This window comes from Elaeis guineensis, chromosome 14 (assembly GCF_000442705.2).
Source record: "Elaeis guineensis isolate ETL-2024a chromosome 14, EG11, whole genome shotgun sequence".
NCBI lineage: Eukaryota > Viridiplantae > Streptophyta > Magnoliopsida > Arecales > Arecaceae > Elaeis > Elaeis guineensis.
Genome location: NC_026006.2, coordinates 56,855,810 through 56,881,962, shown reverse-complemented (window position 1 = coordinate 56,881,962; position 26,153 = coordinate 56,855,810). Strand labels below are relative to the sequence as shown.

General features: G+C 37.2%; 2 protein-coding genes across 4 annotated transcripts; both read right to left on the bottom strand.

Moving 5' to 3' along the window:
- Positions 1-928: 928 nt before the first annotated feature.
- LOC105057523 (uncharacterized) lies at positions 929-11,304 on the bottom strand. Of its 3 annotated transcripts, XM_010940172.4 has the most exons (15): positions 11,050-11,302; positions 10,605-10,677; positions 10,397-10,418; positions 9,957-10,035; positions 9,669-9,701; positions 9,265-9,413; positions 9,019-9,175; positions 8,638-8,878; positions 7,880-8,121; positions 4,749-5,012; positions 4,537-4,647; positions 2,543-2,767; positions 2,238-2,441; positions 1,468-1,644; positions 929-1,310 (listed from the first exon to the last, which is right to left on the bottom strand). In XM_010940172.4, exons 1-15 carry the CDS (start codon positions 11,278-11,280, stop codon positions 1,101-1,103), a joined length of 2,418 nt encoding a protein of 805 aa, XP_010938474.2. In that variant the 5' UTR covers positions 11,281-11,302; the 3' UTR covers positions 929-1,100. The 3 variants fall into 3 exon arrangements, with proteins under 3 accessions (XP_010938474.2, XP_010938475.2, XP_010938477.2); XM_010940173.4 differs by lacking the exon at positions 4,537-4,647 and having other exon boundaries at positions 11,050-11,304; XM_010940175.4 differs by lacking the exons at positions 10,397-10,418; positions 10,605-10,677; positions 11,050-11,302 and adding an exon at positions 10,159-10,342.
- A 3,166-nt stretch (positions 11,305-14,470) lies between these two features.
- LOC105057524 (zinc finger CCCH domain-containing protein 5) lies at positions 14,471-25,240 on the bottom strand. The gene is made up of 7 exons (XM_010940176.4): positions 24,876-25,240; positions 24,534-24,679; positions 24,205-24,270; positions 23,936-24,055; positions 23,517-23,801; positions 23,088-23,408; positions 14,471-15,554 (listed from the first exon to the last, which is right to left on the bottom strand). The coding sequence occupies exons 1-7, from the start codon at positions 24,940-24,942 to the stop codon at positions 15,168-15,170; spliced, it is 1,392 nt and encodes a 463-aa protein (XP_010938478.2). The 5' UTR covers positions 24,943-25,240; the 3' UTR covers positions 14,471-15,167.
- Positions 25,241-26,153: the final 913 nt, after the last annotated feature.

The window sequence follows — 26,153 nt, the reverse complement described above, 5'->3', positions numbered from 1 at the left end:
ACTTTATTTAATACAAGTTATTTGACGTTTTCCTCTCCAAATCTACGAGCTTGACTTCTCCTGGAAAAAAGAAAAGCTCACTATAAGAGTACATGCTCTTGAAGGTTAGTGTTAATACAGCAAAGGATGACTTGTTATGCTTGCACAAAACCATTTCCGGGTTTTAGTGTATCATTCTGCGGCCAAGTGCCATTTTTTTTTTCTTCCAAAAAAAAAGTGCCATTTTTTTTTTCCTGACAGCTTCCTGAATAAAAAAAAAAAAAAAAAAACGTTTAAAAGGGCGCATTATTCTCTATATAGCGACAGCCAATCGTATAAGTGGTTTAATCCAACTCCTTCCAACTGTGCACTACGGTATGGGATGTGTCACTTGAATCCTTGGCCGCTACTCGTTATGGTGATGCAGGCAAGGCAGATAATTATGTAGTTTAAGAAGTGAGCACCACATGTGAGTTGGTGGTTGGCGACTTCAGTTGAAGCCTACCCGCTAGCTAGGCAAACCTACTTGTTAGCCTTGTTTGGTTCATGAATCTAAACGCTCCAAATAGTATTTTAGAAGTTGCAAGCTGAAGACAGAAGTTAGGAAGCTTAAATCAATTGAATCAATTTGGTTGTCAACTATGGGTAACAAAGAGAAACATGGTGCTACCTAATCCAAAGTACACTATTTTAAGGTGATTTAGCCAAAAGATTCTGATACGACCAGGTGAGCTATCTTTTGTAGGATGGAAGACCCAAGGGGATGATCAAAATGTTATCATAATATCGTCCTCCTAAACCATAAAGTAAGAATCTCTGCAATAGGTTGGACAAAACCTTGCTTGCTACTCTCTAGATTTCTTCTATTTAGGATAGAAGCTATACCATCAACGATCACTATTGCCCAAAGAGCTTTGCTATTACATTCCCCACCAAGATGATCACAAGATAACCCACCTTCTTCGTCCTTGAATCTTTAGCCTCTGAGTGTATAGTGTCAACAATGTCAAGCGACAGCACCTTCCACTCATTCACAATACCAAGCATTACAGAACGAAAAGTAAACATAACCCAGGTTATAAAGGGCATTTACAAGCATTCATCCTCATAAGAAACAGGTCTTAGGCCGATGATGTGGCGACATATGTTTTATCTAACAATGTGCTTAGAGCATCTGGACTGCTGACAGGTGGGCTGCATACAAAATTTTGGCACACATGAGCCACAGCCAGCTTGTCCACGGGGCTACTCTTTGCCATTTGGAATATATTTTGGTTCTGACTTTCCCAGAACTCCATATCTTCTGTGTTGCTAGTGTCTATTTGGATCACCTATATAGTCAATACACCAGAAACACCACAAAGCCAATGAGAATCCATTAAGAGAAATATTGCTCATAAATTCCTTTGTAACACTAATAGAATATAACAACCTTGAATCAAAAATAATGGAGGAAATAAAGCAGTAGGATAAAACAACAACACTCACAGTTCTGTTTGGATCATATGATGCAAAAACGGCGGTGGCCATGTCATTGAATTCTGCTGATGTTTTGTCTCCAACCAGCACCACCTGCTTCCTGGATGGGACAGAAAGCATATCTGCTGCACTGCACATAAGTGGAACAGCCATGCTTTGATCTTTCAACCTTGACTCAAATACTGCCTGTGGAGAGAGATTGTATAGAGAAAACGTGAGTAACTGTGGACAGAAACCACCTGAAGTTTGACCCAGTTTTGCAGCATGTCTCTTTGAACCGACATGCACCTGCTCTAGCATATGCATGAGCATACATTTACACACATACAGTTTCAATTATGTTCATATTCCTAAACTCGGAGGTTCTGTAGCAGGCACTAGTCCTTCCAGTCACAACTTTGTCGAGTAGATAAGAATATCTTCGGACTTGTGAAATGTCTACATCATCAATATTTGTCCATATGCAGTTATGCTCAATATGGACTTGACTGACTTTATCAGAATGAACTCTATTGTATTGATAAGAAAGCAAACAGCCAAAACCTAACTCCTCTCTCTTTCCTCACTAAACACAGAACAGCGGCCAATGTTCAGAAACTCAATCTTCAGGTTATGCCTTGCAAGCAGACAAGAATAGATCATTTTGCCACAAGAATTGCTAAGTTTCATGGCTAGATTATATATAAGATACTTTGGGAATCTAATATCGTCATCTTACCCTGAAGGGAGAAACAACATTTCTATAACCATTACTGTTAATTCCAGAAGAAAGAACATACCAGAAGGTGCTCTGCAGTACTTCTGTAATTTTCAGACCTCGCACCAGCAACCATGGATGACAATCTAATCAGATTCATAGCTGACACTGAGTTCCCAGATGGCTCTGCTCCATCATGATCCTCTTTTACACGAAGTAGGACTGAAGGGTCTTCTCCTGGCGTATTAAAATAGCCTCCCCCTTCTCCATCAAGAAACAACTCATCCTGTGAAAGATACATTATACATGCTTATGTGGGGGAAAAAAGGGTTTACCAACAATGCTCCATAAGAAAGAAAGAATTAACAAGACAATGCTAGTTCTTGCCTGAGTAGCTTGCAGATCAATTGCCCATGATAGCCAATCAGTTCCACCACCACATTCATAAAGGTCCAGCAATCCTGAGATTAAGAAGGCATAGTCATCTAGAAAACCAGGTGCTTTTGATGGACCATTTCGGAAGCTACGTTGCAGCCTACGTGCTGGCTTGTCATAGAGTCTACTCTTAATAAAGAATGCTGCCTTTTCAGCAACTTCCAGGTATGTACTTGGCTGCAAATGATGGAAACATTTTTACAAAATAATTACATAGAGAACATTTTTATCGATAAGCATAATAATTCATGACAAGCATAATAATTCATGACGGACAAGCCTATCATTTTGATATTACTAATTCTGATGAAAAGAACTGTATAATTTTCAAGCCAGAATTTGAGACACATCTAGTCATTCTTAAAAAAATTAAAACATGTGTACATTTTGCATCGTGGACTAATACGATGCTTATCTTAACTAAATGATCAGGTTCTAACCTCATATCTGGTAATTGAACTAGAGAATCAAGGCCTTAAATTGCTGTTATTTTTCCTAGGTCAGTTGAGAGCCATTCGTTATGCATTCTTTATCATTATCTGTCAGCACTTTACGCTCACTGACAAGGGGGAAAAGGAATGACACTACTGGACGTGCTAGGACATTTCAAGAGAGCTACTTTTCATTTTTGCAACTAGATTACTTTGAAATACATTTTATAGGGAACTGACAAGTTCTAAAAAATTCATATCATGTTTTTTCACCAATCTATATGGATCTATCATCACAAGAAATACTTGAAATACATGATGATAGCTGTAAATGGGTTCTAAACAGGCAATGTATATTAGTTAATGAAGCTTAACATACATTAGAATTATCCACGATTCTATAGTTCAAAAAACGAAAAAGCAACACAAACTTTACAGTGAATATCATATGAAATCCTATAAAAAATTTGTAATAGTAATATACAATTTAAGAGAGTAATTTGCATGACTAGTAAAATCAGTAGCCAGGTGTAAATTACGCTTGTGCCTTAATGCATTTGTCAGTTCAGTATCCTATTTTGCACACCTCCCCATATTCATGCTGATTCATCACCAAGTATGATTCATACCATGCATAAATAATGTACTAAATAATACTTCAATTGTTTATGACAGAAGCCAGGCCTTCTCCCCAGTCCATACTTCAAGTGTTGTGGTAAGTGAGTACATATGGGACTGGAAGTTCAGATAAAATCTATGACAATTATGTTTGATGCACTTATGATCTGCACAAAAGGGGAAAACTATAGCAACATGGTAGAAACTGTTTCTACATGAATTAGCATACACTTATCCCAGAAGAAATCTCTGGCACTAAATTTTAAAACTACCATGCTTACTAAGAGATGAGCCAAACATATTGAATACCATCTATCCTTGTGCCAGGGATTTAGCTTTAACCTACAAACAGTTTCATCAAATGAAAAATTGAAACCAGGACTTATTTCCTTTAAGCATGTTCTTGTCAAGCAGATCTATTTATCTTGCATCGAGCTTTTCATTTCTCCATTTAGCTTGAATATAATTCCACTAACTATAGGAAAAGTATGGTATTCAAATGGAAGTGCATAACCATCCAAACTTAATATCTTCAGTAGCTTCAGAAGCAAATACATGTCACTTTTAGTAATTTCAGAAGCAATTAGATGCCAAGAAACAGAATGAACTTCACATAAGATGCATAAGGTTTTAAATTTTCAGCTACCATGTACAAGATTTCCTATATGACACTAAGCACCAAATGATCAGACCTCCAACTGCGGCGATAGCACAAGTATGCCAACTACTTTTGTCGCTAATGGCACCACAGGAACCAAACATTTTAATGCAATGCAGTGACTTTTTGATCTCCAAATAAAGAATAGACAAACACTGCATACTAATTTTAATATAATATTATTTACATAAATAATAGAATTGAAAATTCAGAATGCTAAGGTAGATAAAGTATCTTACATTGTATCCAACTACAGGAAAATAGAACTTAGTTTCTTTCACTTCTGCCTTGAGAATTTTAGAAGCTCTAGCAAAAGAGGATATTGCAAGTCCATTCCATGAAACAATTACCTAAGGAAGCGCCTGGTTTGTTAACAAGTTTGCACTAAGACAAACGATTATTCCAAGATAATTTGAAAAAATGCTTGAAAAAGCATATAGAAGGTAGAAACCTTGTCATCCAAATGAGGCCTTGGCCGTCTTGACCGTGCATTGAACAGCTTTTGTCGACATAAACCCAAAATTTGAGAATATTCATCCACTGACATGCCCAACTTTGATGCCATGGAAGAAATATCTTTTCTCTCTATGAGCACATTTTTTCCTTTGAATTCATTATGAGGATCACTCATCGAAGAAAGGTCACAATTTCCTGAAGATTTGACATAATAATGGTCCTTGAACAGAGTTGCATAGTCTCCAAGTATCTCTTCAATCTTCAGCAGAAATCAAACAGAAAATTAGCGCCGCATCAAGCCAAAATTATTGGAATATGCCAACATAAACTGCAAAAGAATGTAGAAGCATCTTACATTTGATTTTTCCTTTTTTAATAAAAAAAAGTCTGATCTTATAAAAAGCAAGAGCTACATTATAAATGAACGCTCCCTCAAAAGATCTATATCTGCAAGTTCCCATTGAAAAAGTGCCTGATCTCCTTAAGATATGAAGCATCATAAGTATGATGATCTTTTGTATGCATGCACTTAGGAAACTATGATTAGGTTTAAGGTGTTAAGCTATCACTTAAAACAATGGTTTAAATGAAATTAGAGCACCACATTGTACCAAGTATTGTAATACAACACAGACTGTCTATTTAAAAATGAAGATTGAACAAATAGCAAACCATAAAATTTATATTATTAAATAACATAAATGGTTTTCATGTATCTTGGGAATAATGGGTTATGGTTAATGGAAGAGGGGCCTGGAGAATCATGGAACAAGATGCAAATACAGGAGCAATATTCTCGAGTAATGCATGATACCTCAAGGTTGTAATTTGAACTTTCATCTGGAAGAAAAACATTCAGAATGGTTTAATCTACCTAATTGACATAGGAAGTCAGATGGTTATCATAGTTCTGACCCCTTTCAGGCTGTTCAGAACAAGAAGAAAGCTTATCTTGCTGCCAAACTGATTTGGTGGTTGTACCAAAGACCTGGCTTCAAGTCCCACGTTTACCAGGTTTCAGGGAGGATTTCTATGGGAGCGCTACCTCCATTATGTAGCCTATTGCCAACGGGTCCTCTTTCTACCCCCTGGCAGAAAGAAAAACAATCCAAAGAAAACAAATAAAAATAAAGAGATAGAAAGCTAGTTACAGCAAATTCAGATATTTTTTCTAGATATACATAGCATCTGCAGTTACCATAACTTTGGAAGCTCCTTACCACTACCGCTCATGATTCCAAAGCTTCACCTTGCTTTGTTGCTCTAAATGTTTCTGAACTTATATTTGCAATTCAACATATCTTTAATACTTGATGGAAACGACAAGCAGTCATATGATATATACAGCCATACAACTTAGGAAGTTTTAATATATGCTTATATTTGACAAATCTTTCTGACAACTTGGTTGAACTCCTTTGCATATTCATCAGTAGATTGCTGTTCTGGAGTCTACAAGGTCAGAGTGCATTATGTACATGTTGGGGATAAAACAGCTAATTCAAAAGTTTTCTTCATCTTCTACGTTTCATAAAATTTCAATCTTCCCCTGCTTTCCTACATCTTCTCATGGCAAGCAGATGCCTGCACATTCATCTTGACAGTGAATTTTGGCTAGCCATTATCTGTCACATCTTTGAACTTGAATGAGCTTCACTTAATAAGGACATCAATGAACTTATCATAAAATGAACAAAGTGATATCCACTTGAATGCTGAGATTCCATAGTTGTCCTTTCAATCACAAGCATCTCGTTACCAAGTGCATCCATGGAAAAGGTCCTCAAAATTAGCTTATCAATAATAATGTTCACCATAATGTTAACAAATTGAAGTCTGGGCCATGCTGTTTCATATGTCAAATTGCGACCAGCAATCTTCACCCAAAAACTTCATGCTACCACATGATAATCTTGGGGGAGATCAACAACCATACTCATCAGTTCAAATTCAAGAAGTTTGACCTCAGACAGGAAAAAATATATTTTGTATCTGATTGCTACCTGGTGGTCATCTAGAAAAACTGAAAGTTGTGGGTGTTTCAGCATAATGTTTTAATCAGTTAGAGGCTTCTTGCTCAATGTGCTTTTTAAAGGTCAGAATCCTGGCTCTTCACGTTGCCTTAGAAATGGGAATTGAGCTATTTTTTGGTGATTTGCTCATTGAATGCAGTGAAAGCCCTAGGCTATCCTCATATATGGTTGGCTCATTGTTCCTTAGACTGATATCGACAAATTATATATCTTGTTTTGATTATCATACTGGAATGCAAATTCAAGATGACATGGAGTATGGCATAGTTTGCTGGTGCAAGTACATGGTGGCCTGGTGGGCCTATTTGCAGAGGGTTACCCTTTGTTGTGTAGCCTAGTTCTAGTTCATGGACTCTGTGGTACAGCTCTCAAGACCCTTTGATAGCCTTTGGGTCATCTGTTTCCTACTCAAGTTTCAAAAAGAGAAGGACATTTCCTAGACTAAAGCTGACAAACAAAGTTTTGACTACTATATAGAAACTCCTAGTGGACTTTGAACTCAAGAGACCAACTTGCAAAACTTTCAACTAGAACAACCGAATGTGCAAACTACCATATTGCAGAAAGCTTGAAGAAGTTTCCAGACTTAATGTGCCAGCTAAGATGCTACTTGGTGATCCATTTTCAGCTCAGCTAGGATTCTGTTGATCCTGCTTCCATTCAAAATCCTGACTGAGCCAATCTCCACGATTATAGGATTGAGGAGGCACTCATATGGAAAAGAACATTGATTTGTGTATGAGATATTAGGAAGATTGAGGAAGAATTAGAATCACATCAATGTGTAATGAAAAATACTTCAGAAAAGATAATATGACAACTCTTTTTAGGGCAGGGCTGAACAACTTCTATGTTATATGATCATTGTTGATAAACAAGATCCCTCAAAAATCCAAGCATCAGGATTTTTTGAAATGGTGCAACACATTGTGGGCTAAAGCATACTTGATTTATGTATACTACAAAATTCTTGGTCCACATACTAACCGTATAAGTGGATTCACAGAAAAGTTCAGATGGTCACCATGGAATTAGAAAAAAATCATAAATCTAACGACCCATTCAAATGATTAAGGATTGGATGTGCACAAACCTCTTTGCTTGTCCATACATAGAATGCTCCTTCTTTTTTTCTTGGAGAACCTTCATATTCAGCACTATCAGCATCTTCAGCTGAATATATTTCACCGGATTCTCCAATCATGTCTCTCTTCAAATAGTCAAGAATATCACGAGCAACAGATGAATAGAAGGTGTCTCTTTTAATTGCAAATGTATCCAAATATACATTAGCAAGCTGCCCCTGATCGTACAACATTTTTTCAAAATGTGGAACTGCAATAGAAGACAACCTTACCATCAACAATAGCAGAAGGATATTATAAACTTATAACATGTGCATAACTTCTCTTAGCATAAGTCGGCAAAGCAGAAATCAGTCCTCTTAGCAAAATAATATATTTGAATAACAGCATCTACAATACATCCCAATGTTCATTAAGCCAAAATGGCACAAACAAACCTCTGACTACCACCAAGACTTACACCTTGAAGTTCTTATTAGACATTTTTACTTCAAGCGTTTCTAGCTTTCAACAGTTTATACAGTTATTTTATACTGACTCTATATTGTTAAATTCCTTGCTTCTTTAATGCAAATAACAATAAGACCACCACCACACCATCACAGAGAAATGACTGATTATTTATTAGTCCTCTTCCATGGCAACATTTACACTTTACTAGTAATATTAATGAAATTGATCAAATACAAACCAGTTATTCCTATACCATAGAGGCAGTGAACAAAAGAACTGGTGAATAACAGCCTTGCACACTGTCAAAACTCACCATGCCAACACTCATCCACACTATATCTATGAAAACCACCTCCAACATGATCATGGATTCCACCTCTAGCCATGCACTGCAAGGTATGACAGACCATTTGCATAGCATTGTTGGCCTCACTTTCCCTCCCAGTTTCCATCAGCTTTTTTGATGCATAAAGCATAAGGTAGACTTCAACTGGTCTTGGAAACTTTGGAGCAGAACCAAATCCACCAAACTTCGGGTCGTAACTATTCCCCAGCTATGGAAATCACAAATTCAAAATTTAAGGTCAACATTCAATAACTACAAAAAAGTACAAAAGGTTATAGAAGGAATAAATAACTTAAAACCCTACCAATTCTCATTGGTAAATAGATGAAACCTGATTCAGACAGTTACCTGTTTAACGCATGATTTTAATGAATTTTGTGCTAGCTCATCCGATAATCTATGAGAAGAAGCAGTTGCCGACAATGCTTCAGAAAGTTGTTCAATTGCAAAACTCCCACCCTTCTCAAGCATCTCTTGTTTAGTATCCCAAGCTTCCTTCACCCTTCTGAGAAATGTTTAGTGGAGAAAAACAGATAAGTAAAATGAACTTTGAGATCAATGCAACTATTAATACCAACAATATATGTTTTGCACCTCAGGACTGTTTTGAAACCTGGTCTCCCATACTTGTCATCCGGGGGAAAGTATGTTCCACCCATCAAGGGCTTGAGATTGGTTGAGAGAAAGACACTCAGTGGCCAACCACCACCACCATAAAGTGCCTGTACATATGTCATATATACCTGCAGAAACAATTGTTGTTCTTAGGAATGAAAACGGCAGCTTAAGACAGCATTACCACCAAAATACATGAAACCTCATATCACTTAAGCTGCATATGTCAGTGAATAAAAGAAATCAATTGAGCCAACTGCTTAGACTAAGGCAAGAGCATTTATAAGGGAAATACTTAATCTTTTAGAAGATTTTGAGAAGTCAATTAGAACTGTGCATAATAGAATAAAGGAAAGAAACTTCACCATGTGCCTCTATCTTACCTTATCAACATCAGGTCGCTCCTCTCGATCCACCTGTTAAGACTAATAATCAGAACCAATGAGAGAATATAATAGATTTAGTGGAGATTTATATTTTAAAAAAAAAGAAAAAGAAAAAAAAAAAGACTATTATGTGGAAGGGCAATGCACTTCTGTCATGGCATATCCTACACAGGATAAATAAGCAATCAAAAATGACTGAAAGGAACAGAATTGATTTTATTTGACCATAAATGTTAACATCAAAGACAGCTATTAATGCTTATAACGGTAGTAACAGAAGATCACCTTGATGCTAACAAACCACTCATTTAACATTTTTGCAATCTCTTCATTCTCAAATGACTCCACCTCCATGACATGGCACCTATAATTATCAACCAATAAAAGAAAATGGTCTCATATCACCAGCACAATAACAGGTACACTCTGAATATCTAAACTTCCTAGCTGACTTAAAATCAAACAAAAAGAAAAATATAAAATTTACACTGCGGCAGGTCATCAAGGAAGCAGTTTATTCTTGTTTTAGTATCAATTCAACCGTCATGGCAGAAGCATGTGAGAGAGATTTCCCATCAATGTTTCAAGGAATGGAGAAAATGCATAAGCAAACACGGATTTTCTACTCAATAAATATATGTGGATGTGTCAACATATTTATTTGGTGAACATGCATGGAATTGCTCGAAAAAAGAAAAACAAACATAAAGACTAAATACACTCACCAATGGCATGTGCTGTATCCAACTACATAACACCGAGCCACATCCAGACCAAGTAGACCAATACATCAACAAGCATCCAGCACAAAGAAAAATTTCACAGCAAGATCAAAACGGGTAAAAGAATGTTTCCAATTAGCACAGCAACGGTAACAAGCAATAAAATAACCATTAAAATTCAAAAAGTTAAAGAATTGAAGAGCTGACGCACTTGATAGAAAGATAGGAACATCTCTTTTGCGAGCTTGATCGAAAGCTTCGTCTCCCCATGGATACCAATCAACCTTCAGCACCAACAGAGGAAAGAGGAAGCGAATAAGCAACATTAAAAGAAAAGAAAAACAAACACCTTTTTTTGAGAAAGATATAAACAAACTAATCGAAACACCGCCTCAACTTAGTTACTAAGTTGCAACCGACCAATTGAAAGAGAGATCACACGAAGACCGACACAAAGATCGAAAAAAATGTCAAAGAATAATAGAAATCATCGATACTTCAAATAAAACAACTACTTCTCATCGCAAGTAGATTTGCAACACCAAACAAAACTCAAATTCAGACTGAACCCCCACTTTCGCCAATGACCAGCTCGATGAAATGGTCAAAAGAAATGAATTCAGGACACAAGGTCGAGACCAGATCGGATTAGATACCGGGTTGTGGGCGTGCTGGAGGAGGTAGGGGCTGTGCTCGGAGGCGAGGCGGTTGGTGTGGCGGTGCGCGGCGGCAGTGCTCGATCCGGCCATGGCCACGACCCTGGCAGCGAGAAGGGAGCGAGGAGGCGAAGAGGAGGAGAGCGGGAGTCGTCGAGGGATCGAGAAGGGACGGAGGCGGAGCCAAGCGTGGGGAGGGATGAGGGAGACGGTGGCTCGGGCGAGCGCCATCTGGACTTTGGAGTTCGGAGAGCGGTGGGGCAGGTGAGTCACCGCACCGCCCCATTTCCCAACCGTCCGGACTCGTGCCGGACGCACGTGCCAACAGGAGGGCTTTATCCAAACCACTATATCTCACGTGCCATGCAAGTGATGTTTATGCAGAGGCTCCAACTTGTCCTGACTCGAGTCTTGTATGTGCGTTACACGTCGCTTTTATGCAGAAAATGGATTGGTTGCTCTCAGAATTTTCTGGGTACTTCTTGGAATCTGCTATTGATTAATTGCCTTTTATTTTTCTTATAGCTCAATTTACAATATAAAAATGATTTTTAAAAAATAATGTGCTTTTGGTTTATTAACCAAATCAGTTTTTATATACTAGATTAATCAGTGCGTTTGCTATTTTTTTTTATATTTCTTAACTAGTTTTGGGCCTGCATATACGTATTGCGTGTGGATTCTATGTTAGATAATTGATTATTTATTAAAAAAAATTATGAATAGTAACATAACGACTATTCAAATTTTTGTTATCAGAAGGCTTTATAATCTAATTTAATACTTGTAAATGAGCTTCAATATCATTCTTTAATCATATAATACTTTTATTCAATATTTTAAAATGGGCTTCAATGCCATCTTCTAATAACATAATGCTTTCAGGATTATTAGATACAAGAGTTCCGATACATGACATTGTAGGTTGATTTTAACTCAAATAGTATTCATATGTGAAAATGTATTGTTTATATGGACAACTTAACTTGCTAATGGATTTTCTCTCAATTTCTACTTATATATATATATATATATTAGATAATATCTCTTGCATATCAATAGTTTAATTTTTACTTATAATTTTTATCTAAATTTTTTTATAATTTAATATTTGATGCTTTTCTTTTATTTTCTCGTCATCATGGTATATTTTGGTTGTCTACCATAAAAATTGTTGCTTGACATGTCCTGTACACGTGACTTGCTTGTGATTGCAATATATCTAATGTACTATGGCTGTAAGAGATGAGGATGAGTATATTTTCATTTCATATAAATTTAAAGATACTTCAACTTGAAAATCTGGTCATCCATGTAGCCGGTGCTAAAGTAAAATAATCCGGCATGTGATTCATTAATAGCTATGCTCTTATCATATATGGTAAAGGTCGTAATTCATTAAAAAAAAAAAAAAACAAAAAAACAAAAAAAAAAAACAAAGAGGTAACTTGAGTTATGATTCAATGAGAACACATGTTAAAATTGTACTAGTTGCCATCCCAATCACATTTTATCAGACCCTTGGATAAGGTTAATTAACTAGATTGTGTCGCTAGGATTATTTTTATAAGCAGCTTCAATTAAGGAAGGCAATCATGAACCTGCTCTGCCAACATAGTACAAATTTTACACAAAATTAGAAGAGCTCGCTTTGGCATAAAGAGGCCAATCCGCTTATATGTGGTTGTATGTTTGGAGTTAGAGTCTTGATCTGGCTAGAGATGGCAATAGATCGAGTTCGGATCGGATTGATCAATATTCATATCAGTCCTGTTATATTCATCCTATCATAGAAAAATCTATATCTATATTCATCCATATCCATTTTGGATTGGATCGGATCAAGTAGAATAAAAAATAGAGATTGAATCAGATTGGATCAGTTCGGATCTAAAAAAATTTCTAAATCCTACAAACAATCGTGCTTCTATTAAGATTAAGTTCTTAAAACCTCAAGAACCAAATTATCTTAAAAAATCCCAAAACTTAAGAAATCCCTCCGATCTCCCACACGTGCTCTCCTTTCCTATAGATCTCCGAAAAAAGAGAATAAAAAGAAAAAAAAGAAAAAAAAATGACAATCTATGTGATCTTACCTTTTTTTTTTTCTACTTTTTTGATATTTTTTTTGATATTTTTTCATTTTCTCCTAATTTTTTCTTTATTTTTTTTCCATCCTCAAGAGTCCCTATCGGATGGGAGGATTGGAGTAGCCCAATATAAAAAAAATCCCACTTGGACTTAAGAAACCCCTAATCTCCTATCGGTGCTCTCTTTCCCACAAATCTCAAAAAAAAAATGAAATGAAAAAAAAGAGGCAAAAAAAAAAGTGACAATCTATGTGAAAAACGATCTTACCTTCCAATTTTTTCCAATTTTTCTTTGTTTATCTTCATTTTTTCATCGTTTTCTCCTCATTTTTCCTCTGTTTTTTCCATCCTCAAAAATCCCAATTGGATGGGAGATTTGAAGTGACTGAATAGGAAAACTTAAGGAGAGTTTTTTTTTCAATTTTTTTTTATTTTCTTCATCTTTAAGAGTTCTAATTGATTGGAAGGCTTGGAGTGACCGAATACGAAAAGCTCAAATAGCTAAGATTTTATGTTGGATATTGGATGAATGAACATGACATGAGTCAAATTCAAAATAGAATATACTATTAACCATATCCGACCTATATCAACTTCGGATTTTTCTTTTAAAATTCATATCCACTTTAAATTTTAATCAGAATAAATTGAATCAGATATCCAAAGGGCCGGATTTGGCTAACATTATTTACCTTGGAAGATGATTGGCTTGAGTTGGCTCTATGATGGCCGGTCCTTCTATCTTTTATAATCCCAAATAGATTACAAATGTCAACTTGGGTTACTGATGGTAGGTTTAAAGTATTAAATATTTTGACTCAATAGGCCCATTTCTCTATTTATTGACCACTGATATTGACTCAATTGATCTGATCGAACATTTTTTCTGGTCAAAAAGTAGTAGTTGGGTCACGAGAATTTTTTTGGGAAGGACGAAAAAAGAAAAGGAAAACCCTAAGCCCCCTAGTCTGGTCACATGCAGTTCCTATGGCTACTCGACTTTGCACCCGTAATTTTTCCATTAAAAAATAAAAAAAATAAAAGAACAAAAAAGTGCCAGAGTGAGTGATTGCAGCTGAGAAAATTAGCCACCAAATCCGACTGTGGAAAAAATGAACAATTTAATTATGAAATTGAAAAATCCACTGGATAAAAGTTATTTTATTTCAAGTACATTTAAAAGATGGAATTACATTATGGAGCTATTTATTATTAAATAACATGCCCAAATCCAAAAAATCCTGATCAAAAAGCATGAAACAAACCCAAATACAGAGCTGATCATGTCTAAAATCCGATCAAGATCGATCTATACATCCAAACACAACATAGAAATGGATAGGATTTTCCGTGGCTGATTAAATTAAGCATTCAGAATTTCTCATGTCAACACTGTCCCTCAGGTAGGCAGCAATCATATGATTACATTCAAGTCTATAAAGTTCCGCTCCAAATAAATATGAAAAAGATACAAAGAACCTGGTCAACCGGAAGAGGCAAAACCTGGCAGCCCTACACATGCAGACCTGCTTAAAAGCCAGAAACTGGTAGCCTGCTGTGAAGAATTATATAACCAAAAGGAGATGAAGCTGGAACTGTTGACGAAAGTAGGGTAGGGGAGAAGCCATGACATGTATGATCCTTTTTCATTTCAAAAAGATCAAAGCATGAATGACAACAGCAAGCAGACAGAATTGGCATCTAATTTATCAAAGGGCTTCCTGTTGCAGTTATTGGAAGGAAAGGTGGAAGACCCTAGTATTCTGCTATGCCTCTTCTATGTTGGCTATAGCTTATTTGAGTGGGAAAGGTTGTTGGGCTGATAAAGATTGTATGAACAAGGGCTATTCAGAGCATGGGATAGAACTGGAAGAGATGATAGAAACAAGGAAGAATTGAAATGGAGAGCCTGAAGAAACAATACATGAATATATTGCATCTTCACTCGTGTCAAGAACAATGTAAAACGTGTTGGAGTTCCAAACTAGTCTTGAAGAAAAATTTGAAAAGAATATGCTTCAGATCTTCTCAGCTTGAACTAGAGATCTCACCACCATGAGCTGTGTTGCTGCTGCTGCTCGACATAGAAGCCTGTGGTTGAATGAGGGTGTGGGGTAGGAAACTCGACCTTGAAAAAATTGAACCAACAGAACCACTAGATGTGTTATCAAATAGTGGCATTTGGCTAGAGAAAGACTCCTTGCTAGAAATGAATTCATGCCGTAGATCTGAAGATGATGAGGATGGAGCCAAAGTCGCTACAGAGAATCCAATTGGGTAGGGAGCAACAGGCATATCAGAAAGGGAAGATGCAGAGGGACTGTAGCTCAACGTTCCAACTGGATGATCAAATTTGCAAGTCGGCCCAAACTTGCATACTCCATGTTGAGCATAGAACGCACAAATCTGAGCCCCCTGTCAAAACAATCAGACATTCATTACAATTATGAAACTATTACAACCCTCAGTTAATAATGACAACAAAATAAAAAAAGGTATGATAAATCTGTTGTCATAATAAAGAGAATAACTCTATTGTCATAATAAAGAAAATTCTAGCACCAATAAACACTTCAAATGGGAACAGATTATTTTATAGAAGTCATACATAAAGGAACCTTATTTTCTGAAAGACAAAAGAAGGGATGTTTTGATGCAGGACTTTATACTATTGTTGTTGACAATTTATTTTCACATTCTTCGTTACCTTTTTCTATCTTCACTCTGTAAGATCTTGCCAATGCAAAATAATAGTGCAATTGTCAGAGAGCAAATTAAGCATCTAAACAGATAGGATTCATTGATGCAAGAATTACAGAAAATGTTCTCTCGCCTAAGAGGATTCTAAGCATGACATTAGAAGTTTGAAAGAACAATCACTGCACTTATTTTTAAGCTACTCTCCAAGCTCTCTTTGCTCTTGTATCAAGTAATAGATTTTGCTACAGGAGCTACACAACTTCTGTTACTCGCTTTACTAAAATAAACTAGATAATTGCTCGCACACAAGGATATGGGAAATACATTACAATGAATTCAGAATAGAGGAAATAACAACTTATCCAGGAAAATGTTGCCCAACATACAATTTCAGTATACATGTTTCATGCAAAACAAATGGTCAAGTGAGAAACTTCACCTGCATTTAGAGGCAGTATAACAGAAGCTTGCGGTATGTTATTGATTTCTTTTCTTTGGTGACATAGAGCTTGCTATAAATGGATCATTAATTGTTTAAATTGCTTATGTTCACTACTATATGAAACACTAGTATATAACATCATATCACGCTAACGTTTCTTAACCTACACAATCGATGCAGCTTATGCTGAAAAATTTCTAGCATATTTCATTCTAAATATCATGTTTCTGTATTCATTTTTTTTAGCAATCGCCATCTGTAGGAGCTCAAGATCACCTAAAACTAAATGAAATGGAAAATTTATACTTTTGAACAAAAACTTCAAACCTTCAAAGAAACTAAATAAAATTAAAAGACAGGAAACAATATAAAACAAATTGGAAAAATAATATGAACTAAATAGTTGTTCTTCTTCACACAAGAAGAAAATAAAAAAAAGAGATCTGATTCATAGTCTCAAGTTTCTCATCCTACTATTTGTTTGGGATCATATTTGTCTTCCATCATGCCCAAACAAGGATAAAACTTTCAATAGAACACAATAAATAGAAAATTGTTGAAGTGCATTATTTTTCCGTCCCAGAAACTGAAAACTGAGATAATTTTTGTGGGTATAGATATAATGAACCAAAAAATAGTAGCCAGGATCACCTATTCTTTCATAGTAAATAAATCCCTGTGGAAGCAAATAGTGAAAAGCTTCAAGATAATAAAGAATGTGTTAGACATTGCTATTTCAATAAAAGCTTGGATATTTCATAAGTTTGCTAATATTGTTCACCAATTTACTTTCTACATGGAAAAAGGGATCTTCTTTCACCTTAAATACTTCAGGCAATATAGTTTGTAGAGAAATCAGTCTTCCTGAACACCTCAAAATTTTCAAAAAAAAAAAAATCATAAAAAGATATGAATCGATAAAGTATGACATTCATATATGATTCACAAAATAATAGTATTGCAACCTGCATAAAGGATGTCTCCATTGAATGTGTGCCAACTGGTTAAGCCAGGCTTAAGCCACAGTTTGACCATGCCTAACCTAGAACTATAAGCATTCATTTGAGCCTGATTCTACCCCCATTTGTCCTGCAATTATAAAGTTCAAACCTGGTCCTACAATCATCCAGTCTTCAAATATTGGGCTCCAACATGGCCCAGAGCTAACCTGAAACCAGACTCAAGCTAGCTAGCCCACGCATGTAAATGTTGTTACTGTCATGAACAAGATTATATGGAGAAGAGGGGAGGAGAGAGATAGGGAGAGAAAGGGGAGAGAGCTCTCCAAAAATCACAAACATACTATCATGAAGATCCTGAGTATACATGCTTAATAATCTGAAATTTCCACAAAAGCCCGAAAAATTAACTGTGAAATTTTTCCCATGGATTAAAATTCTGAAGACAAGTTACAATTTATAGATTTATTTGCTATGCAATTTTCATTAAGAAAAGTGACAGTGTGCCTTCAGTCATTATTGCAATTTAAGGTACATAGAGGGAGAGACTTCAACACTTCATTGTCGACCAGCCTGCTCCCTAGCCAGTATAGCCTCGAGATAAAACATAGTAAGAGAGGAGAGCATTCTAGGGGCTGACAAGAGAGAAACTTAAAAGAGCAGAGAATTGAAGGTTTTCTTCAAAGAGATGGTTGGGGATTAGATAAAGCCCTTTATACTGCAATGTAGCTGTGTCCAATCTTAACATGAATTGCTAGCATCCAACAGGCAGAAGTTCATGTTAAAGCATAGGATCCAACAGTCGAGCAAGCCCAAAAGATCAATGCCCCTACTTCAGTGTTTTGAACTAGACAACCTGGTTCAACCGGATGACCTATGTGGAGGCATACTTTTTTGCAAGAAAGGTGGTTTTGCCATGTGTACAATCTCTCTCTTAGAGAGTGTGTATTTTATATCCATCAATCAGAATAACAGAAAACAAACATTCAAATGACATGAAATTTTCAGTTGTACAATGCTGCTTCGACCACATCAATTAGTTGAGTTTTATTCGGTTAAAAAAGGCATCAATTTTTATTTGACCTGACAAATCTAATCACATCCACAAAGGTCATCAATGGAGTGCAGAGCATAAACAATTTACTTCTTACATGAGGCAGTAACCCATTAACAACAGGTAATCCATCTTGAATCTTTTAATCTCACAGGAAATTTCAAGGATTTTCAAATTTATAATCAGATGCCATGATAGATGCCAACAATTTGCAAACGAGCAAATGGTGCACACAATAAAAAAAAAAAAAAAAAAAAGAGTACTGGATTAACCAGGTATTGTTCGATCACAAAGCCCCAAATGAAAGCTCTAGCCACTGATTATAAAATTAAGGTTAGAAAAAAATTTCTCGACAGCAGAGATTGTTAAAAGAGAGAAAAAAAAAAGATTGAACCAGATGCAGATGATATCAAAATGAAATAGCTGTTTAGTCAATGAAGCTAGAACTGTACCCTGTGATGTGTTGCAAGAGTAATTGGTCAGCATTACCATGAAATGACTGATGTGGCAACAGGTTGATTTATGGCTGTAATTAGCAGTGGAACGACATAAGATATTCTTCTTTACTTGTAATAAGCAAATGCATCTTACTAAGAATCCCTAGATCTAACTAAAATGGCATTATCTAATTTTCATGAAAAAAAAAAATTCTTTCAAGCATGCCATATCATACTTAATCAACAATATGTAAGTCCATTATACTTTAAATTCACAAGGTTTGCCATACTGGTGTATAACATCCTCTACTGAGCATACCGTACCATATTGGTACCAAATCGATACTCGATACAGGAGGTATACTGAGTCTTAGTATGCTGAGCCCACCCTATACAGTGTGTACCGACATGATGCTAGTATGGTACTGGTATGTGGTCTGATACCGAAATGCCAAACCTTGCTTCAGAATTCACCAATAAAGACTACATTAACAAGTAGGATATTGAACATATTATTAACATAACGGAAAGGCTTCAGTCAATAAGCAAGTCATATATCCAGATTTCTTAAGCAAGGTAACAAGAATTCATAGGTCTCAGGACATAAGAATGCGTACTAGTACCATCTATTATCGGGAAGCAGGACAAGAAATGTCAGATATGGCAGAAGCAAATGATTAGGGATAGTGGAGAATGCAGATGAGATATTTTGTGAAATCTGTGCATGCTACAAGAAAAATTATGTGACAATACAACAGCATCTTATTAATCCACTGGAAACAGCAACTTGGAAGATGAAGCTTCAACTAGTTGCATTTGATAAAGCTTTATTACCTAAACAAGAAGGGGCTGCAAAAGCATATGCAGGTGTGGGAGTAGGCAAAGCAAGGTTCTCAAAAAATATTAAATTAAAAAACCCACATAGGAAGCATGTACAGTAGCAGGATACTGAAGAGATTAGAAAGCAGGTACAGCACCTTCGAGCCTTAAACAAAAACTTCTAGCTCAAACCATAGTTTGCACAACCACTTATATTAAAAAATATCTTATTTAGTCTTTCAAAAATGGGCTGATTTTAGGTGCATGTTGTATCTGCTCCATGATTTTTGAAAGAATATTATATGCTCCATAATTTATTCATGCTTGTGTGATATCTGCTAGCAGAAAATCATAGCTTGTTCCATTAATTAGTACTGCGCTTTGGATCCACACATTCCATTGGGTTTGATGGAGACTAAGTCTTTGGGTACCATTCCTTACCTTAATTACCACACTGGAATACCAGGAAATTGGTAAGTGGTGCGCACCCTGTACCAAGTTACTAAGGAATGCAATGTATTGTTACTCACTACAGCCTATACTGGTTGGGTGCCGGTATGGGTACCAAAACCAGTACTCACACCTTGATTGTGACCATCTTCTACTGTTCCAACTCACACAGCTCATGTTAAAAGTCCCTAAGAAATTATATGGCCCATTCTTCATTGATAGGGCCATCTTTATTTGTTGTAAAATTTGCTTTCTCCTCTTGTCTAGGAATGTGTAATTCTTGACAAATATTTTGCTATATCATGCAATGTATGGCACTATTATTCATTAAAACAATCATAGATGCACTATTAATTTACCAGCTTTACTAACCAAAGGGCTTCTAATAGCTCTGTAAACAAGCCAAGATTGAGCAAACTAGGCCTAGCTGAAGCACAACTCATTTTGTAAAGTTGAGAACAAGCCGACTCAATGAGTTCCAAGCCACAGTTGAGCAGCTCACAAACAGCTCATTTAAGAGATCTAATGAGAGAATGGCATCCCACATGACTATCAAAAACATAAACATAGACATGCATATGCACATACATATAGACATGCACATATATATATTGAGCTAATTTCTATGTTTATATTTTAGTAGTGGTTGAAATGTATTCGTTTTATATAAATCATATCAACTTTTTAATTAACTATAACTAAAAATAAAATTTCACAATAATTTTTTTTTAATATACAATATAATTTATTCCTATTTCAAACTTATGCAAGCAAAATTTTGAGCCAGCATAAGATGCTCACAGACAAACCACTCATTTGAGAGCCTTGACTTTTAAGTTTAACATCTCCATGTTTTATCAATATGGAAGTATCATTAGCTAAAACAAGTTAACATGAAAGGAATTCTTGTTAACTTTTTGTGCACAAGTATTGGGACAAAATAATGAAAATTATTATAATCATCTATGTGGCATGCCATAAGAATTCAACTTTCTTGGAATTACTTGAGTGCATTGAGTTATATTTCTCTCCTATGCAGTTAGGAGCTGCCTCATAACAAGAGAAATGCCTAGCTTAAGCTTTGGCATTTCACATATTCGCTTCTAGTATGACACATGAAAGCAATCTTCAATTAACATTATTCTTTCTCATAAAAAGCAATGATATGATTTAACTACCTGAAATCCCTCAAGTTCAAATGAATTTTCCTCATTATATCACTAAAAACCCCATATAAATCAGTCGCTTACTTTTAAATTTATTGAATTTTTCATGAGTTCCCTTTTTTTTTCCTTTGGTTTGGGCAACACCAAGGTTGGGAATGGTGTTAGATTCCCTTCAATCAAAGAGAACGATACACCAAATTCACAAGGACATGTTTGACAATATCTTCTATATAATTAGCTCAATCTTCATACCTGGTTTAGCAAGTAAATAACATCAAGACTGATCTCCAAGAAAAACTTGGTTTTACATGCTGTTGCATGTCTATAAAGATTAAGCATAGAATTGACAATGACAACAAATATTTTATTCAACCAGCTGAACTTCCTCAAACCCATCTGGGTCGCAATACACTAAAGGTGCTTCTAGTTCACAATGTCATACAAAATTTTCAAGTCACCTTGTTAGACAAACTAAGACTTTCTTGGAGTATTGATGGTTGAAAGAAATAAGAATGACAGTATTGATAAACATTCACTGAATAAAAACGCTATGATTTCTAGAAATACATTTATAATGCTAAAGGGTCTTAAATCCTAAAATGTATTTGCCTGCTCTACAAATGATAGCAACAAGAATGGTTTGCCGACTTGCTCCTTTTAAGGATGTTCAATCATAAAGAAATCCATAAATTTTTGGTTGCATAGTCCTTGATAACGTGCCAAGTCATTAACTAAAATGCAAATTAAATCCCCCTAATTCAGACTTCTCCACTTCATTTTAAATCTCTCTTTGTTCACATCACGGAACTCCCTGTAGCTTCAGACAGATAAAACACCTCTCTTCCACCCTATTAGTAATTAATTAAGCTAAGTCCAGCATCTCATGTCAGCAAGTTCACCATTATTAGTTAAGATCCCAGAGAAACCAACAATTCCTCTAAACACCTCTTCATCTACAAAGTCCTTATGCTTTTTATCTCAAATTTATGAACACAAATAGGGTTCCTTTCCCACTGGCCATCTCACACAAGTGATTTGGTATTGCATGCCTATCCATTTTTAAAGCCAAATATTCACAGGGTCATCTCCCAGTGAAAATCTCATTTAAATCATCCAAGATAATATGATTTAGAACTCTCATATGTACTGTTACTCTCATTTAAATTCCTAATCACCACTTTCAAGTCAAACCTACGAGTTTTTCAAAGGATGCAAAGCAATAAACAAATGCTCTGGTTATAAGAAGACAATCATTCTCCAAATTATGTCTCTTATCACAAAATTTTGCATTCCTTCGCCAATTTATATGTGTCCTTTCACAAATTTGAGCTTATTAGTTAGAGGTAGCTGAGGAAGAACTGTCCGTATAAGAAAAATATAATGCAATTCAAAATTCTTGAAAACAAGAATTTTATCAGTTATAGAAATGATAGGATTCCCCCTACAAATGGACCTAATTTAACCTTCAGAGTGAAGCAATAATGGAAGGGAATGAAGTCAAACTGAAATGAGAATTTAAATGCCTAGATGCGCATATGTGCCTCAAGCATTTCCTCTTACTAGATAGTAGGTACATTATTCATATTACCTAATAGCATACCCCTTGATCATGATAAGTTTTAGATGTTCTAAAGGAAATAAGTTCCACGAGGAAATTGATTTATGTTTAATACCCCAGAAACTTTTATGCAGAGTACTAGGAAAATAACGAATTCTCAGCCTGCTCAAGATTTAATAAAAGTTACACGTTGTACTACAACTTTTAGCTTAAGCACTCTTACAAATGCAAGTATCAAATAGGCCTGCACATCCCAGTCAGTATATTTTAAAATAAAAGATAACATTTTCAATTCTAGATATTAGGGAACCAGCCCAATATTTTATGTTGCAAAAGAGACTAACAACAGGTGGAGATGCATACCGGACGAAGAGGGAGGCCTAGAGGGCTGAGCACACAGTTTGTTTTTGGTATGCTCCAGTCTCGTGGATGATGGTATTTACATGTCACTCCATATTTACAGTCCCCTGTCCTCATGTAGAACTGGCACTCAGGTTGGCCAGGTCGCTCTGGAAACATTTGTTCTCTCTCACTACTGCTTGAAGGCCCAGCTGAGGAAGAGAACGAGGTATATGGCACTTGGTAGGCAGGGACTGAAGTATTTACCTGGTTAGGCGGCCCATACAAAGGTCCTGTTTGAACAGTTTGTTGCCCACCTGGAGAGACTACTGAACTTAAAGGCGCCTGCTCATATAGAAGAGCACACTGTAAGATACCTCAAGTTCACTCTCTTATCACTTTACATGGTAATAAGCAGAAGGCAAACTTATGCAGCAAGAGAATTTTACAAACCGGATAGGGACCCCAACCCTGAACTGGAACAACTCCAGGAGAAAGCAACATGGGACCATAAGATCCTGGCATGTATGTTCCAGGCAACACTGAAGGCCTTCCAACTTCCCAACTGGCCAAAGGTGGATACTGATGAGGTGAAGGAATTGAAGGAGGCTGCACCGTCGGATAAAACATAGATGCAGGAGGCATTGAGGCACCACCAAGTTGTGGATGATGGAATTTACAGGTTGAACCAAACTTGCATTGTCCTGTCTTCATATAGTAGGAGCATTCTTTCTCACCCTACATTTTGTAACCCCACTACCAAGATCAGCAATGTAAGACCAAACTAAATGAAAATAATGAAATAACACCCGCTAATCAAAGAATAAAGCAATCAACAAAAATCTAGAATGAAAACAAAAAAAATCACCAACCGGCCGTAATGGGTATCCACAATAATTTAACAACACTGGCTGCTCAGATCCACCACCTTGTCTCGGGTGGTGGTACTTGCATGTAGAACCAAATTTGCAAGTTCCAGTCTTCATGTAGTACTGCAAAACATCATGTAAAAGGTTGGCATCCACTAAACCACAAATTTCACCTTCATAATGGTCCAATTTCAATTTGTTTTACTGAATTATGGTGTTTGAGATTAAGCTAACATGCCAAGTTCCACAATTGAAAACAATATAATGCCTACCTCACATACAGGTTGTCCCACATGCTCGGGATACTCCACTACTCCAGTCCTTCCAGATCTGGCTAGCTAGATAAGGCATCATACATACCATAAATTCAGCAAAAGATTACCCAATTGTTTGCAAAAGCTATGAAGCATGGAAATTTCACATCTTGCTGGATTCAATAGCTCAAAAATAAAAAGTGTAATCAAAGAACTAAACCTACTGTCAAATTAACTCAAAAGCGATAAAACCACCCACATTGCAAGCAACATAACTTATAATATTGAAAAGACTACAGTGAGACCTAGTTGAATCAATTGAAAGGGGAAGGTCCAAGGATTCCTACCGCTCCACGATCGGGGGGATGATTGTAGCGGCACCTCTCGCCATAACCACACGATCCGGTACGGATGTAGTAGGCGCAGTCGGGCTCCCCGGGCCGCTCCGGGTACGGTAAGTCGCCGCCGGCCAATCCCAACCTCCACATGGATTCTACCACAGAGATCAACACAAGAGAAAACCACCATCTCTCATCAGCCCAATTCCACTCCCAATCCCCTCACTCTAAACCCTAACTACTCCCCCACCTTTCCACCCCACTACACCCCAAAAAACAAAGGAAAAAAAATCCAAAAAGAATAGGGGAAAAAAATCAGGGAAAATATCTAAGAAAAGAAGTAGCAACTACCTTCCAAACCGGTGTCGGGATCCGGGTAGGCGCCCTCCGCTGCGGGGCTCCGTCCGTACAGCTCCATGCCAGGACGCGGATGGACGTGCGTGCTGGTCTTCTAGAAGCCTCCCGAATGTTCTGGAGCGCCCCGATCGAGCGCGATTGGCCGAATGAAGAGAGATTAACGCCTTAAAAAGGATCGATTCCCCTCGTCTTCGGATCGTGTTCACCGATTTTTCCCCCTTTTTCTCTCTTTTTTTTCTTTTTTTCCCTTTTTTTTTTTTTTTTCTGGTTTTTGTTTTCTCTCTCCCTCTCTCTCTTTCCACTCGCAGCTTCTTTCCTCCCTGTTGTCAAAGCGCTCTGATCTTTCTCGCTCTCTCCATCGGTCCTTCTCGCCTCTTGTGTTTAATACCCGCCAAGGAAAGGGGAAAATCGGTATTTGTTAATTGCCCTTCTCGAACGGTAATTTCTCAAAAAAAAAAATAAAAAACTAGGCTTACCCTATGTACAATTACCAAAATACCCTGACTGCTCGATTTCCCATAAGACGGAATTACCCTCGTTGCTGACGCGGCATGCATCTTTGAGCCGGTGGATGCTGTCAGGAATGATTCGCCTCGTGGAGCACGGGTCGGATGCGCCTGTGTCGGGCAGCATACGTGGCTGATGATGATACGTTGTTGGAGGTTGTCAATACCCTCTATGGGGCTCAGCGGATCCGCTGCGTCCTTTGAGAAACTAGGCTGTCGGCGGTAGGGGTATTTTGGTAACTTGGGGCTTCGGCAGTGAAGTACTGTAGAGGGGTAGGTTGGTGGATTAGGGGTGGTAGAGAGATATTTTGGTCATTTGGCGTGTCGGAGAGAGATGGGGAGGATGACGCTGGCCCGACGCATACGGACGCGGGTGTGGACTACGGATTAAATGGGCGTGGACACCTGAGGGAGAGATGGGACCCGGTAGTCCGTTCCAGAGATGGACCGGCCGGTTCAGGAGGAGGTCATGGACGGTTGGGATGGAGTCTCGTTCGGCATTGATGGTTTGGAGGTGACGAGTCGGTGGGTGGTCGCCGGGAGTAAAAGCGTGCAACCGGGAAACACCGCTGGACGGGGCCGAGGGTTAAGAAGGGAAAGGAGGGGGGCCTGTTCACCGGGAGCAGCCGGTCAGCGGGGGAAGACTTGGTTCTTGACTTGCACCGGGAAGGCCACGGGCTCCCACCCGGTCAGGCCTCGGCCTTTGACAAAGACCAGCTGCTGTCAGCGGGTAAGGGGCACGTGGGACCCACCGGTGGATTTTTAC

Excerpts from the sequence above, each read along its gene's own strand:
- LOC105057523 (XM_010940172.4), bottom strand. The coding sequence starts at position 11,280 with ATGGCGCTCGCCCGAGCCACCGTCTCCCTCATCCCTCCCCACGCTTGG. Across the intron at positions 2,442-2,542 it reads TTGATCTGCAAGCTACTCAG|GATGAGTTGTTTCTTGATGG; the intron begins GCAAGAACTAGC and ends TATCTTTCACAG. Across the intron at positions 1,645-2,237 it reads GTACTGCAGAGCACCTTCTG|GCAGTATTTGAGTCAAGGTT; the intron begins GTATGTTCTTTC and ends CTCTCTCCACAG.
- LOC105057524 (XM_010940176.4), bottom strand. The coding sequence starts at position 24,942 with ATGGAGCTGTACGGACGGAGCCCCGCAGCGGAGGGCGCCTACCCGGAT. Across the intron at positions 24,271-24,533 it reads ATCCCCCCGATCGTGGAGCG|CTAGCCAGATCTGGAAGGAC; the intron begins GTAGGAATCCTT and ends TGCCTTATCTAG. Across the intron at positions 23,409-23,516 it reads AGGGTTGGGGTCCCTATCCG|GCGCCTTTAAGTTCAGTAGT; the intron begins GTTTGTAAAATT and ends CTATATGAGCAG.